Genomic DNA, 17,618 nt, shown 5'->3' with positions numbered 1-17,618 from the left:
AGCACCCCCACAGGATAAATGATGCATTACATGGCACAGCGATCAACCATATATTTTGCAACATCTATTATAAAAAGATGTTGTAATATTTTTTGCATCAAGTATTTGAGAATTCTGCTTTGACTATACACATGTTATACTTTTGTGTGTAATTGGCTTTATATTACTAATATTTGTATCTTTCAATTTACCCTTTACTTTATTTTATACTTATTTACATCATACATTATGCATTTTTATATGATTCTGCAGGCCTCACGGACGGTTATACACAGCGCCGATATCACATTTCAGATGCTGGAAGACTGGAGAAACGTTGACCTTAATAGTATTACCAAACAAAGTCTATATACTATTGAAGATTCCCGAGATGAGCACAGAAAACTGATTATTCAGTGTAAGAGATGCGATGAGAGTCAATAAAGTATTGGAGTTTGCTTTGAAATGTTATAATCCACATTAAAAGGGTTTTCCAAAACTAGTAAAGCATAGCTGATTTTTTCCAAAAACAGCACCACTCCTGGCTGTGTCTGGTATTGCGGCTTACATCTATTCACGCAAATAAGGCTAAGCTGCGCTACTACACACAATCCTTGGAAAAGTGGGGCGCTGTTTCTGGAGCTAATATTTGTGGTCTTTACAAGGGTAGGCCTAAAGACGAACTACATACTATATTTTCATGACCAGAATATCTACAAAGCGTAAATCTTTCACCTGTAATTTTTGGGTTGCAGTGTATCAGGAGTTTGACCATTTATTGGAAGAACAGTCTCCAATTGAATCCTACATTGATTGGTTGGATTCCATGGTGGACAGATGCGTTGTGAAGGTACGTTTATGGATATCTGATACAGTTTAGTATTTTTATGGTACATAATATAAAATGGATTGAGAAATAATTATGTCTATAATAGTTCTTTTCAGGAAAAAAAAATCCAGGTAAACATACAATTGCATGACTTTTATTGTTGTGTATTTACAATGAGGATTTCTTAAAGATGACTGGTCACTTTCCATAAGTATGTTTTTTTTTTATCTGGTACAAATGCCGCTGTTCTCCTGAATCCGGTGATGTTTTTCTTTTAATCCTGCGCCTCTCCGTTCCTGAGATATGGCCCCTCTTTCCTGTATAGTAATCTAGTCTTGTTATCCAACTGGGTGTGGTCCTCATGAAGATCCCACAGAGTTGAATACCACACCTACTTGGCTAACTGGGTATCAATTAGGAAGAAAGGGTCATATTTCAGGAACGAAGAGGCGCAGAAACAAAAGAAAAATATTGCCGGATTCAGGAGAACAGCGGCATTTACACCAGGTAATACAATCACATATTCATGGAGAAAGGAAGGTCATCTATAAAGCGCTGTTGTCAGCTATAAAGCACGTTTTCTTTGTGAACTAACCATTTTGGATCATCTTTTCTTTGAACTCTCTGTTGTGCCGAAGCTTCTGTTTTTCCACTTAGAAATATATCACTAAATTGACAAGTGGGAGGTACCACTCAGGATGTGTGTCCCTGCACAGTCTGTCACAGTTGTCTCTTATTGGACAGTGTTGGTGTGTCGGGAAAAACACCCCTAATTGGTAACCCCCACTTGTCAATTTATTTACACATTCGCAAGAGGAATAAAAGAGTTTCATCAGCATTCTAAGAAAATATAATCCTGAATAGTTATTTCACGAGTAGTTACTAAAATAGACATATGTTGAGTTATGAAAAGTCCTGTTTAAGAAGTTTATTGAGGTCATTTACTGTAAAAGCTTTCAGAAAAAGGTTTTTTTTTAGCAACAGCGCCACTCTGAACCATAGGTTGTATCTGGTAGTGCAGCTCAGGTATATGCAGTGCCTCACACAGCCAATGTTTTCTAAACTTAAATGAAACCTGTCACCAGATTTGGTGACTATAAGCTGCGGCAACCACCAGTGGGCTCTTATATACAGTATTCTAACATACTGTATATAAGAGCTTAGGCTGCTGTCTAGAACGTAAAAATGACTTTATAATACTCACCTAAACGGTTGGTACGGTGCAGATGGGTCAGATGGTTATCTCCGTTCTCCGGGTTCGGCACCTTCTCTTTCGGCCATCTTCGTCCTCCTTCTTCTGAAGCCGGGGTACATGATGCGTGCTATATCATTTACACAGGCCAGCATTGAGGTCCTGCGCAGGCGCACTATAATACTTTGATCTGCACTGCTCAGGGCAGATTAAAGTGCGCCTGCGCAGGACCTCAATGCCGGCCTGTGTGAATGACGTAGAACGCGTCATGCACCCCGGCTTCAGAAGAAGGAGGACGAAGATGGCCGAAAGAGGAGGCGCCGAACCCGGAGAACGGAGACACCCCTCTGACCCATCTGCACCGCACATACCGTTTAGGTGAATATTATAAAGTGATTTTTACGTTCTACACAGCGGCCTGGGCTCTTATACACAGTATGTTAGACTGCTGTATATAAGAGTCCACTGGTGGTGGCCGCAGCTTATAGTCACCAAATCTGGTGACAGGTTCCTTTTAAATCATCCCTTTAAGATAATTAATGAATTATGATTGGCTGTTATGAGCACTAAGGCTTTTTACTATTGTATCAGTTTTGACCATTAAATAATGTAGAAAATGTGTTAAAAAATTGTTTGGTTTGGTAACTAAAGGGAAATATTTTTATACAGTTTTTCATTGTATAGCTCCAATCAAACTGACAGCAATCCTACTCTCTAAAATCTGTGCCTTAATTTACGAAATTTTCAATAAATTAATAAGAAGTAAGAATCAGATGAGAGTGACTGCAGAATCAGACTACACAGGGTTTGTTTGTAGTCTGTTACCATGGAGATACATACGTCCGCGTACGAACTGTAGAGACAAACTGGAAGATTGTAGATCACGTAAAAATAAAGAATGCAATGGAGCACAATATACACTATTCTCATGAGCTTTGTTATGTAATATTTTTTGTCTTTACTGTTGAAGTACAGTACAGACCAAAAGTTTGGACACACCTTCTCATTCAAAGACTTTTCTTTATTTTCATGACTAAAAATTGTAGGTTCACGTTGAAGACATCAAAACTATGAATGAAAACATGTGGAATGAAATACTTAAAAAAGTGTGAAACAACTGAAAATATGTCTTATATTCTAGGTTCTTCAAAGTAGCCACCTTTTGCTTTGATTACTGCTTTGCACACTCTTGGCATTCTCTTGATGAGCTTCAAGAGGTAGTCACCGGAAATGGTTTTCCAACAGTCTTGAAGGAGTTCCCAGAGATGCTTAGCACTTGTTGGCCCTTTTGCCTTCACTCTGCGGTCCAGCTCACCCCAAACCATCTCGATTGGGTTCAGGTCTGGTGACTGCGGAGACCAGGTCATCTGGCGTAGCACCCCATCACTCTCCTTCTTAGTCAAATAGCCCTTACACAGCCTGGAGGTGTGTTTGGGGTCATTGTCCTGTTGAACAATAAATGGTGGTCCAACTAAACGCAAACCGGATGGAATAGCATGCCGCTGCAAGATGCTGTGGTAGCCATGCTGGTTCAGTATGCCTTCAATTTTGAATAAATCCCCAACAGTGTCACCAGCAAAGCCCCCCCACACCGTCACACCTCCTCCTCCATGCTTCACGGTGGGAACCAGGCATGTAGAGTCCATCCGTTCACCTTTTCTACAAAGACAAGGTGGTTGGATCCAAAGATCTCAAATTTGGACTCATCAGACCAAAGCACAGATTTCCACTGGTCTAATGTCCATTCCTTGTGTTCTTTAGCCCAAACAAGTCTCTTCTGCTTGTTGCCTGTCCTTAGCAGTGGTTTCCTAGCAGCTATTTTACCATGAAGGCCTGTTGCACAAAGTCTCCTCTTAATAGTTGTTCTAGAGATGAGAAGGTGTGTCCAAACGTTTGGTCTGTACTGTAGCTCTTACTCGAATTAAAAGTTTCTGGGATCCATTCTATGAGAATTAAAGAAATACACAGGCATGTGATTTCCAAAGCTCTCCAAGTGATTTTAATGAGAATCAGATCTTTTATAGTTCTCAAAAATATAGGCGAACTATGCATAAATGTAGGCATTCCTTACATGATAGCAAATAGTAGAATACATAACCGCATAATAAATAACGACACTCCCAGCATCCACATCCATTAAACGAGTCTTTGTTCCAAAAGTGAAATCCTACACCCTAAGAACTTTTTGGCAGGCCTGAAAACATTAACTCTTTCCTTACTTTAACAATTACAGGTAGCGTCCAAAAAACCAGGCTCATTAAAGAGGGTGGCACAACAGTTCCTCTTAATCTGGTCTTGTTTCGGCACAAGGGTCATTCGGGACATGACGTTACATAGTGCACCAAGTTTCGGTAAGTTTGAAAATCTAAGTAAAACATAAAAAAAGTAAATAAAACAAGCCTAATATCTTATTATACCCATTATAAAAAATATGGGTATGAGATAATAATTCTACCTAGGACCCAAGTCACTTCCAATACCTTGTGGATCTAGGAGGAACAGTCTCTCCAAAAGATGTAACTTGAGGTTTGAGAAAGGGTCTTCACCATGTACCATGAGCTCTTTTTGAGGCATACAGGCCCCTGGGTCTCTTTAGGCACAACAGTGAACACACACTTTACATCTGTCTCCATTGTAGGAAGTGATATAGAAAAATATGCTTGTTCTGCAAGAGACGAATATGTCCTTTCTGTCCTTTAACCAGGTTCCTTCCACCTCATTCACTTGATGTTTGATGACTATGTCCTTTATTTGTTGGAGTCTCTACACTGCCAGGAACGAGCCAACGAGCTTATGAGGTCAATGAAAGGAGAGGCTCATAGCGGTAAGTTGGTTGCCAAGAATTACCCATACAAGATATATAATATGCCCACTAAGCCTAGCCAACCCAGAGTTAGTCTAAACAGTAATGTTTCATTTACGTCTTCATATCTCATGGATAGAACAGAAGAGTGGAAATTCAGTGTAAAGGTAGCAATACACAGTTACCAATTTTAGTGGGACTCTCCAACTATCTTGCGCATACAATGATGAGCAAAAGGGTAACAATGTTTTGACCTTTTGATTTTCAGGCTCCATATCTCACCATCCATTACAGCTTTGAGAGTGAGACTACCTTTATTTTATAGACAATCATCTTGACTATCTCATACATAACTTTGGCTTGCAATGTTTCCCAAATGAAAGGTTACTGGTTCGAATTGAGGAGCAGCCATGAAGAAGATTTCCCAAGAAATGAAAAACAGCATCATCCAGCTCATCGATAGCGGCCTCTTGGCCAAGAAATTTGCCATACTGCATCATGTGAAACCATGACAGTTGGAAGTATATGAAATGAAGTCCATCTATCCATTCAAAAGCCAAGAGGTACACATCCAGGCAAATATCAGAGTCAACAAGTCGGGTCATCACAAGGTCTATGAGTTCTAGCTCAACAAACACAGCGGTGGAGGCGGCTTGTATGCTTCATAATAGTGAGATCACAGACGTCCATGCAAGCACCATGCAATGCACGTTACACAAGTCTGGAATGTTGGCCATAAAAAATGTGAAGAAGCCTCGACTTCAATATCATCATAAAAAGGGTTGACTCGAATTTGCAAAAAAGCAAGAAACGTGGACCGTAGAAGATTGGAAACGGGTGATTTGGAACAATGAGACAAAAGTCATAGACTAGGCTCTGATGGGTACAAATGGGTGTGGAAGAAGGGACTAACGAATTGAGAAATTGAAGGAACTGTCAAGTTTGGTGGAGGAAGCCTGGTAATATGTTGTTGTTTCACAGACAAAGATGTTGATTACTTGATCAGGATGGCTGGTGGTCTCAATGCTGAGCTTTATATGTGAGTATCCTACAAGATGAGTTACTTCATACACTCAAGTACTATGGGTATGAAAAGGACAACATAGTGTTCCAGCAGGACAATGACTCGAAGCATACTTTGAGATTAGCAAAGAAATGGCTCAATAACAATGAAGTAGAGGAACTGGATTGTCCCCACAGTCTTCAGACCTCAACCTAATCCAACACTTGTGGTTAGAGTTGAAGAAATAGCTGTATACATCCCCAATTGAGCCGACCAGTATGATCCAACATTGGGAATGTGGGTCAGATGTTGGTTAAGACATGTTTGAAAGTGATCAAGAGCCCAGAAGGATTCAGGCAATGTTGAAAGCCAAAGGTGGATTTACAAAATACTAACAAAATAATTAAAATTAAAATTTAGATTTTTAGGAGCAGTCAAACAGTAAAACTGCAGAGACATGACAAGAATCTGCATAATTAATTATATGCAAAATAGTTTCAATTCAGATCTATGTACGAGATAGCCAAGATTGTCTATAAAATGAAGGTCGTCTCACGCTCAAAGCTGTAGTGGATGGTGAGATCTGGAGCCTGAAGGTCAAAAGTTCAAAACATTGTTACGCTTTTGCTTTGTCAGTGTGTGTGGATGTTCTTACTCCCCCAAGGAAAAGTTGAACTTCAACATGACTGATTCTTTGGCCTCAAAAGAGATAAGCCTCCTCCCGAGGTGACTCCTTACCCCCTATTGAGAGAACACTTATGTTCGTCTGAGAAGAGTGTGCATATGAATGGGGGGTTTTGATAGCTATCTAAGCTGTATGGCCCGGTTTAGTCTACAGTTCTTCAATTGTATGAATAAAGTCTCTCATTTCTGTTTTTAGAGGAGATAGAAGAAATTATACTGGCAGAACCTGCAATATCCACACCATCTCCAATACCATTCTCCCCGAATACATCTTCAACCTCCGTTGAACTCCCATCTGCAATATCCCCTGGCAGCAACGATTCTCCGGAGAGTAGTGCTTTGGTGGTAACGACTGGTAGGACACTCTTCACACTTTGCATAGTGTATTATGAACAATTTTGATAGTTTTTCCTAGTCTTTCATCAGTGTAGCTGACTCTTTTAAAGGGGTAGCCTGGTTTAAAAAAAAAAAAGCCCTACAAGGGATTCCTGTCTATTACCCATCGATTGTCTCTTGTTTTTGGAAGACTTAAACATTCTAGCATTACAATGGATGAATACAATGGTCACCCGGCAGGGAAACTGAACACTTGCTGGTGGATTGCTCCACAGAGAAAGTGGCTCAAACTGATTTGGAGCATTTTAAGACCATTTTTTGTGCTACATTTTTGGTACAAGTTGGCACATCTTAAGCCACATCCCCATCGCATGAACAAAAGAAAAGGCATCTGAATGGAATTAATAGAATCCATCATAGACTTGGTGGGACTGACACAGACGAACACATTGACCACAAGTTGCAAGACACTTGGAATATCCTCTATTCGTATCAAGCTATATATCATTAATAGGAACAGGACCAAGATCCTAGACTTGGTGCCTGATCTAATTCCAGAATCAAATATAAAAAAGACTGACCAGTACATCCATTAGGTGTGAACAGGTGCACTCTGAAAATTCAACAAAGTTACAAAAATATGCACAGCCGCACTCTAAAAAGGTAAAATATGTAAACATTGAATACAGGAATGTTGGCACTGTATTACTGCTGTTTGAAATAAGCCCAACAGCAAATGACAAGGCGTACCTCTCTTTGCCGGGAACCTATCCTAACACGCTTCTATCTGGATTAAAAAACCTACAAGTTATGGGCAGGTAGGATCTAGCTAAATGAACACGCTCTCGCTGAAGGGCGGAGTGCTCAATCAGAAAGGAATGGAATATTAATACAAAAAGATTGACCAGCACATCCACTAGGTGTGAATAGGTGCACACTGAAAATTCAACAAAGTTACAAAAATATATACAGCAGCACTCTGAAAAGCTAAAATATGTAATCATCGAATATAGGAATTTTGGCACTGTATTACTGCTGTTGTAAAAAAAAAAATTACAAATTGGCCAATTTGCGTAAGCCCAACAGCCAACATCAAGGCGTATCTCTCTTTGCCGGCACCCTATCCTAACATGCCACTCTCTCGGTTAAAAAACCTACAAGTTATGGGCAGGTAGGATCAAGCTAAATGAACACGGTCTGGCTAAAGGGTGGAGTGTTCAGTCAGAAAGGAATGGAATACTAATACAAAAAGATTGACCAGCACATCCACTAGGTGTGAACAGGTGCACACTGAAAATTCAACAAAGTTACAAAAATATATACAGCATCACTCTGAAACCCTTTTATCTATTTAACCCAGATAGAAGCGTGTTAGGATAGGGTTTCGGAAAAAAGAGGTATGCATTGTCGTTGGCTGTTGGGCTTACACAAATTGGCCAATTTGTAATTTTTTCCAACAGCAGTGCCAAAATTTTTTTATTCATTGTTTACATATTTTAACTTTTCAGAGTGCAGCTGTGCATATTTTTGTAATTCCAGAATCAAAGCATGTTCTGACTTGAGATTTTAGCCAAGTGGACGATTTATTTACGAAGCCATGATATAAGATCTACAGAAAGTGAGGTCTCTTTTGGGGTCATAACAATTGATGATACAGAGGGAGCACCAAAGGCCCACAGTCGGAGGGGCCATATAAGGAGACCAATACAATAAATAACGTAACGACGTTGGGGGCTTGTTACAGAGTTTGCATTGTCAGCCAAGTTCTTGACGAACTCCCTATGGCCATCATCGATAACTAGTTCCCTTTTCTCATTCCGTATTTATGTTAACACCCTCTCAAAAAAAATATTACCCCGGTAAGTGATGGGCTAAGGAATGAATACAAGCGGCTGACAAAGGGACCCTTATGCAATCAGCCTTAGTGAAATCAATGAGGTTCAATTTTTCCAATAGACATAGATGTTAAAAAACAACAAACAACGTTTGTGCAGAATGCTAAAAATTACAAAAAAAAGGGTAAAATTCTGGTAAAATGATGCAGTTGTAACTTTTTACAATTCACTATGTAAACCCCTATTCACCAAGTCGCCTTTATTGTCTTGGCCCTTTCCCTTGGGCAAAAAAAAGGATTCTGCTTTACATTCCATGGATGTCTGTATTGTTAAGTCGACTGTTTATAGAGCCATGATGTATGCCTTTCTGGTCAATGCCCGGCCTACAACTTATGATGGGACATTGTTGCCCGTTACAAATGCGCACAGCTTCTATTCAGCTCATCTGTCTTACTGGCGTCCAATGGAGCCTTTACTTTTCGGCCTAAAACACTGAGCCATTCTCACACTTGGTAGCTATTTGTTTGGATATTCTCGGCAAGTTTACCCTCCAGTGAGACGTTTAAGGACTCGAAAGTGGTGACTTATAGTGTAAACAGTATAAAACACAAAGAAAAACCACAAAAATCTTCCTTGAAAAAAGGAAGTTTAACCTTTCAAGTTTACGATCTGTATTTAAGAACCTTAATGGATTTCGAAAAGGACTAAAGTTGTTGACATTGTCCGAGAGTTGAGCGTAAATGTACAGAAACTTACATAATTGGAAAAAGCATAAAGACAAAAAAAAATGATGTAACAGATTATTTTATAATTAAAGTTCAAAAGTTTTTTATAATTAAAATTGTAGAAATCCGACTGTAAAATGTCAATGTTATAAAAGTCTAAATTTCTGCATTCAAAAAGATTTGAGACATACAATACATTATTGAAATTACAAAAAAAAACAAAACCTCTAGGAATTTGATAAAAGCAATTTACAAGTAGATTCAGAATTTTAAATGCACTTTTTGGGTAAGCTTGCTAATAAAAGATACACTATAAAGGGAACCTGTCACCAGATTTGGTTACTATAAGCTGCGGCCACCACCAGTGTGCTCTAGAATACTATATATACATATATACATATATATATATATATATATATATATACATATATAAATACATATGCACGGTATATATATATATATATATATATATATATATATATATATATATATATATATATATATATATATATATATAAAAAGAGTCCAGGCCACTCTGTAGACTTTAAAAATCACTTTTATCATACTCACCTAAGGGGTAGTCCAGTCCGATGGACGTCGCTGCTCTCCGGTCCGGCGCCTCCTCTCTGCTGCGATCTCCGTCTTCTTTCTACCCAGCACAGTGAGGAAGACGTATCCTATGTCATCCACACAAGTCAACATTGCGCCCCTGCGCAGGCGCACTTTGATCTGCACTGCCGAGGACAGATCAAAGTACTGTAATGCGCAGGAGTGAGGAAAGGTTAAAGACTGCAAGCGCATGCGCACTACAATACTTTGAACTGTACTGAGCAGGACAGATCAAAGTGCGCCTGCGCAGGACCGCAATGCCGACCTGTGTGGATGACGTAGGACGCGTCATGCACATGTGCCTCGGAAGAAGGAGGACATCGATCGCCACAGAGAGGAGGTACCGGACTGGAGAGAGGAGGCGCCGGACTGGAGAGAGAAGGTGCCATACCGGAGACCAGCGACACCCATCGTACAAGACCACCCCTCAGGTGAGTATTATAAAAGTGTTTTTTTATGTTCTACACAGCAGCCTGGGATCTTATATACAGTATTCTGGAATACTGGATATAAGGGCTCATTGGTGGTGGCCGAAGCTTATAGTCACCAAATCTGGTGACACGTTCCCTTTAAAGAGTAACTAAACTTTTTCTTTTCTATCTTTTTTTTATTAACGTTTGCAAAATTATGAATCTTTGTTATATTCTTTATTTTCTTCTTTTGCTTTATTTTCTCCCAAATTGTATCTTAAAACTGCTGTTTTATCAGCCATGTTCATGCACTAAAAGTAGCTGATTTAGACTGCAACCAAAACATTTCTGCTCCCCTCTCTCATACTCAGACACAATTTACAAATTCTGTCTGAGTATGGTGGAGGGGAACAGAGAGGTTCACACTGACGTACAGTATTTTGGTACTGCAGTAGTTCAAATCAGCTACTCTAAAGGCTGCTTTACACGCAGCGACATCGCTAGCGATAGCACCCTCCCCTGTCGTTTGTGCGTCACGGGCAAATCGCTGCCCGTGGCGAACAATATTGCCGGTACGTGTTCCACGTACTTACCTTCCTACCGACGTCGCTGTTGCCGATGAACAACCTCTTTTTTAAGGGGGCGATTCGTGCGGCGTCACAGCGACGTCACACAGCGGGCCACCAATAGAAGCGGAGGGGCGGAGAGCAGCCGTATGAATGTCACGCCCACCTCGTTGCCGGAGGACGCAGGTACGGTGTTGTTCGTCGTTCCGGGGGTGTCACACATAGCGATGTGCGCTGCCTCAGGAACGACAAACAACCTGTGTCCCCAACGAGCAACGATATTTTGAAAATGAACGTGTTAACAATCAACGATTTGGTGAATATTTGGGATCGTTAGCGGTCGCTCGTAAGTGTCACACGCAACGACGTCGTTAATGAGGCCGGATGTGCGTCACGAATTCCGTGACCCCAGCAACATCTCGTTAGCGATGTCGTTGCGTGTAACGGGGCCTTAAGTGTATGAACAAGGCAGTTAAAACAGCACTTTCAGAGTATAGTTTGAGACTAACCCCTTAACGACCGTGGGCCATAATATTATATCCTAAGGCATATAGGTGTAATCACCTGTAGCTACTGCAGGCAGCCTGTGGTGATCTGTACACATGTCAGCTGATTTGAACAGCTGACATGTGCGTCACAGGTGGCGCTTGCACCTGTTAACTCTTTAAAGTGTGCTGTCAAAAGATGACAGACCGATTTAAATGCCCATCGCGGTAACTCTTTACTCACCCGGCTCCATCGGCGGTGCAGTAACGTGATCACTGTGAGCTGATGGTTGCCATGGGTCTTGTGATGACTACTGTAGCTCACATGACTCACTTCCTGTTTCACCGAGTGCTGCCAGTAACAAGAGGTGAGTATTTCTGGTGATCAGACCTATGCTGCTCTGATCAACAGAAAGGAACAAGCGATCTGACTGCTGATCCTTATAGTCCCCTAAGGGGACGAGTAAAATAAAAAAAACTAACATTTCATATCACCCCCGATTCTCCCCATTGAAAATTAAAGGGTTAGAAAAATAAAAAAATATACACACATTTGGTATCGCCGCGTTCACAAATGCTTAATTTATCAAACTATAAAATCAATTAATCTGATCAGTAAACGGCGTAGCAGCAAAAAAAATCCAAACGCCAAAATTATGTTTTTTGGTCTCTGCAAATTTTGTGCAAAATGCAATAACAGGTAATCAAGACGAAGCATCTGCACAAAAATGGTACCAGTAAAAATGTCAGCTTGAGACACAAAAAATAAGCCATCACTGATCCATAGATAGAAAAATGAGAATGCTACGGGTCACAGAAAATGGCGCAAAAAGACGCCACTTTTTTTGGACAAATTTCAGATTTGTTTTTTTTTTAGTTCCCTTAGATAAAAGTAAACTTATACATGTTTGGTGTCTACGAACTCGTACCAACCTGAGGCATCACACCAACACATCAGTTTTACCATATAGTGAACACAGTGAATAAAATACCCCGAAAACATCATGCAATTGCAATTTTTCCGCACTTGGATTTTTTTTGTTATTTTCCAGTATACTATATGGTAAAACGTATGGTTTCATTTAAAAGTATAACTTGGCCCACAAAAAAAAAACAGGTTTCTATTGAGAAAAAATTACTCAGGAAAAAAAATGACAAAAAATAAACTTTAGTAAAATACACCTAAATGCAGGAGACATTTGACAAGATAGAAAAAATGTTGCAAAAACTTGGAGTAACATTAAGACGTTTTTTTTCCTCAAAATGTAACCCTCTCAGGCAATAAATATAGGTCCAGCTTTTGAAACCACTGACGATCAGCTGTTATCAGTTATGGAGAAAGTGCCGGGGGCGAGGGGGAATGAAATGTTACACGTCGATCATGTTGTAGTGCCAAACTATTAGTCATAGTGCGGTTGTTTTCATAGCACATAATGTTAATATTTAATCATTAGCATTACTTTCAGAATTAACTATCAAAATAGCTTATCTCGGAATTTATCTGCAAATAATATTCCTTTAAAAAACACAAAACTATTCTTTATTGACCATTTGTAGTTATGGTTCCACAAAAAGTATCCCCTTACCCAGCAGCGCCACCACAGGAGAAATTAAGCATTGCATGATAATCGATGACATCAAAAGTCTGTCCCGATAATGCGGAGTCCTCCAAAAATAGAGAGCTGCTATTTGTCACCAATTAATTTATGGAAACCTCAAATGAACTAATAGGAAATATTTCTAATAAGTTTAAGAAACCAGACAAATCCGTTTGGAATTTAAATTTTAAGCAGAATTTCCATTAGAAAAATTAGAATGTTTTGAAAAAAGTAATTGTATAATGACTGAGTAACATTAAAGGGGTCGTCCACTACTTTAACATTAACGGCTTATCCTTAGGATAGGTCATCAATAGCTGATCAGTGGGGGTGCGACACCTCGCTGCCCTATCGATCAGGTGTTCCCGGTGTCAATGGTGGTCGGAAATGATCAGTTACGGAGTTGCACAGCACATTCCATAAACTCCATAGTAGCTCCGGCCAGGTTCTGCATATCTGCCCCTGCTCAGATTAATAGGATTGGGTGTGCCGTACCTGGTTGCAGCCACTTTGCCGACAATGAAGCTGTGCAGCTCCGTAACTGAGGAGTTCCGGCTGGCAGCAGCAGCACCAGGAACAGCTGATTGGCATGGGGGTTTTGGTTGTCGCACCCCCACTGATCAGATATAATTGATGATGTAACCTTAGGATAGTCCACCATTGTTAAAGCAGTGGACAACCTGTTTAAGAAGAAGGTTCTTTTTTTAACAACAAACCATAATCAAGATAATGCATAATTCATATTTGGGAAAGGAAGGAGGAAAGGAAAGGAAAGGAAAAAGGAAGGAAGGGAGAAAGGAAGGGATAAAGGAAGGGTGGAAGGAAGGGAGAAAGAAAGGACGAGAGCAAAGAAGGAAGGGGTAAAGGAAGGAAAGGAGGAAAAAAGGAATGGAAAAAGGAAGGAAGAGAGAAAGGAAGGGATAAATGAAGGAATAAAGGTAGGAAGGGAGAATGGAAGGGTGGAAGGAATGGAGGAAGTAAGGAAAAAGGAATGAAGGGAGAAAGGAAGGAAGGGAGAAAGAAAGGAGAAAAGAATGAAGGGAGAAAGGAAGGGTGGGAAGAAGGGAGGAAGGAAGGAAGGGAGAAAGGAAGGGAGGAAAGGAGGAAGGGATAAAGAAAGGGAGGAAGGAAGGGAGAAAGAAAGAAAATGAATGAAGGGAGAAAGGGAGGAAGGGAGAAAAGAAGGATGGGAGAAAGGAAGGAGGGAAAGAAGGAAGGGATAAAGGAAGCGAGGAAGGAAGGGAGAAAGAAAGGGAGGAAGGAGGGAAGGGAGGAAGAAAGGGAGAAAAGAAGGATGGGAGAAAGGAAGAAGGGATAAAGGAAGGGAGGAAGGAAGGGAGAAAGAAAGGGAGGGAGGAAGGAAGGGAGAAAGGAAGGGAGGAAGGAAGGGAGAAAGAAAGGAAAAAGGAATGAAGGGAGAAAGGAAGGGTGGAAAGAAGGGAGAAAGGAAGGGAGGAAAGGAGGAAGGGATAAAGAAAGGGAGGAAGGAAGGGAGAAAGAAAGGAAATGAATGACGGGAGAAAGGAAGGGAGAAAGGAAGGGAGAAAAGAAGGATGGGAGAAAGGAAGGAGGGAAAGAAGGAAGGGATAAAGGAAGGAAAGGAGGAAGGAAAAAAGGAAGGAGGAAAGGAAAGAAAAAAGGAAGGAAGGGAGAAAGGAAGGGAGGAAGGGAGAAAAGAAGGAAGGGAGAAAGGGAGACAGGAAGGAAGGATTGTTAGCTAAACAATAGATAGAAAGAAAAATAGATACATAATGAATAGATAATAGATTGTAAAGAGATGGCCTTAGAAGATAGACAAAGATTGATATACAAAAGATAGACTGATGGAAATAGAAATAAACAATAGTGTACAACTTTGTAGATTTATAGATAGACAAAAAGATAGATAAAAGATATACAGGTAATAAGTAAATAAAGATAGATAGATAGAAGAATAGATAGATTATTTTCCATCCAAGTGCTCTGAGTTTCTGTGAATGCCACAGAACATGGTGGTTGTGCCTTTGGATTTCTCTAGCTGTGATTAGATATTGACCATTATTGCCATTCCTCCTAGTTTTTGTAGAAATTCTGTCATGCACACCGGTGACTGTTCTGCTCGGCTGTATATGTATAAGTCTTTAAAGGAATGCTAATGATAGCTTTTATTGCCTCCATTGTTAGATGCATTTCACTTTTTTTTTTCTTCATTAACTCATTTACATAAGTAAATACTAATGAGCTAACTGTCTGGGTGGTCCGCAGGCAAAATCCCTCCTGTAAGGGAAAATAAGAGTCCAACAATAGTCTTCACTTGATACTGGGGATGCTCAACTGTGGCCTGATACTACAAAGTCAGATTTACCCAGTGCTGACAAAGTAGCACAAAGATGTCAGGGTTAAACAGATATACAAAGCAATATATTAATGAGAAGAATAAATAAATGTGTCACCAAATTCCAAGACTTTTTAATTTTTCTGTGCATGGAGCTGGGGGAGAGTTTAGGGGTTTTTTGTGTGCCCTGAGCTGTTGTTTTTATTTATTGACTTTTTGGATACATATAACATTTTGATTGCTTTATATTGTTTTGTTTTTACTGAATAATGGTAACCCTGGTTTTTGTAATTTTTTCCCTTCTTTTTAGTGTTAAATGTTAAAGCCTTCACATTTTTAATGGAAGAGTAGACATTTTGAAAGATGTCGGCTATACAGTGTGTCCACCCATATCCTGTCCACCGCCATTAACTTGAGAACAGTGGCAGCTATAGGCATAGAAGTGGTGTCTAGGTATAATAAAGTAGCCATGCGCTACGCAATGAAACCACCTATAGCGCCACCTGGTGGAAAGCAGCGGAGTTGGCATTTTTATCTCAAAAACGGAACGAGATAGAGAAAAATAGTGAATTGCAAAGTTGTAGGGCATCATCAATTCAATACGAATCGACACCTTGCATACAGAAATGCTATGATTAGAATGTGTAAAACTCACAAGGCTGCGGACGTGAAGCGATACCTCGTGGAGACCTTCCTACAAGTCATTGGGTATGGTGACTGTGTGGAGTGGCCTCCGCTCACCTGACCTGACCTCATTGGACTTCTTTCTGTGAGGTCACATCAAACAGCAGGTGTATGCGACCCCTCCACCAACATTGCAGGACCTACGACCACGTATCACAGAGGCTTGTGCAAACGTGTCACCTACCATATTGCACAACGTGCAGCAAGATACAGTATGCTGTGCAGAGTCCAGATGTGCATTGCAGCTGACGGGGGCCACTTTGAGCATCAAAGTTAAATGAGTGCCATATGCGTGACCAGCATTCAATGTTTTGGGGGGGGTCATGGGTTTCATATCATAGCGTTTCTGTATGCAAGGTGTCGATTCGTATTGAATTGATGATACCCTACAATTTCTTAATTCACTTTTTTTCTCTATCTCGTTCCATTTTCGAGATAAAAATGCTAACTCTGTTGTTTTCCACCAGGTGGCGCTGTAGGTGGTTTCATTGCGTAGCGCATGGCTACTTTACTATACCTAGACACCACTTCTAATTTTCTCCTGAGCACCTGTGATTCAGTGACGCAGAGCTTTATCCCAGATATTAGACACCACTTCTATGCCTATAGCTGCCGCCGTTCTCAAGTTAATGGCGGTGGACAGGATATGGGTGGACACACTGTATAAAAAACCCAGGATCTGACTGTGTGAAGCAGGCTCAGCTCCTGAGTCGGTCCCATACATACCCTTGCGATCTATGTCCTTCCAGAGGACTACAGGGTTGTATGTGGCCATCAGGTTTGTCACCCCCTGCAACTCCTTGTTCCTCTTCCTTGGGAAGTGGACAGTCCTAGGTAGGCTCTGTGTAAGCTTCAGTAAGGCTGAGGCCATCAATCCTTGACCTTTCTAGTCCCGACGGATGGGGAAAGATTGTCTAGGGACCCTTCTATTTATGAAGGGTGCACTATTTTTTTAATATTCCATCTCCATTACTACATCCATTTTGTGGCAGACAATACCCTATTCATGTCCCATAAATATGGCTCTGGCTGCTGGAGCCTGGTGCCAGAATAAGTAAAATACTTATAGAGTGCTGGTATCTGAAGGGTGTCAGTAGGCCTCTGCTTCAGACGAGTCCTCCAGAAGTCAAGGAAGTCTCCCCTCTTTCTGTGAGCCTCTCAGAGGTGCCATAAGAATTGGCAAATAAGCAGTAGAAAGCTTGGGTGGATGAATATTGGTTGCCTTCACATGGATAGGTTAATGTCAGGGGCGTGACTACGGTAGGTGTATGGTGGGTTGCAGCCACACACAGGCACTGGAGCCTAGAGGGCCCCAAAAGCCTTTTTGTTCTATATAAAAAGACCAATGATATTAAAGAGTTGCAATAATTGGGTGCCCCATTGGAACTTTTGCATTGGGGCCCATGAGCTTATGCCACTGGTTAATGGCCTCTTTTTAATCAAGAGGTTGTTTCTTGAAGACCACGCCTGTCCATTTGCCCAACTAAGTCATATTAATGGAATAAAGGGGGGGTTCGGCTCTGATTGGCTTGAGTCGTCTATGCATTCCATGGATGGCGATTTTTC

The 17,618-nt window shown here is 40.6% G+C and overlaps 1 protein-coding gene across 3 annotated transcripts in view; it reads left to right on the top strand.

Annotated features, from left to right (window-relative positions):
• RFX4 (regulatory factor X4) overlaps positions 1-17,618 on the top strand; it is a 124,686-nt gene that overhangs the window by 89,756 nt on the left and 17,312 nt on the right. For all 3 annotated transcript variants that reach the window (XM_075344275.1, XM_075344276.1, XM_075344274.1), the window contains exons 11-15: positions 253-397; positions 735-829; positions 4,234-4,351; positions 4,705-4,824; positions 6,687-6,845. In XM_075344275.1, coding sequence (XP_075200390.1) covers positions 253-397; positions 735-829; positions 4,234-4,351; positions 4,705-4,824; positions 6,687-6,845 — 637 coding nt within the window. The remainder of the gene's footprint in view (positions 1-252; positions 398-734; positions 830-4,233; positions 4,352-4,704; positions 4,825-6,686; positions 6,846-17,618) is intronic.

This window comes from Anomaloglossus baeobatrachus, chromosome 4 (genome assembly GCF_048569485.1).
Source record: "Anomaloglossus baeobatrachus isolate aAnoBae1 chromosome 4, aAnoBae1.hap1, whole genome shotgun sequence".
Taxonomy (NCBI): Eukaryota; Metazoa; Chordata; class Amphibia; order Anura; family Aromobatidae; genus Anomaloglossus; species Anomaloglossus baeobatrachus.
This window is presented reverse-complemented; position numbering and strand designations above follow the sequence as displayed.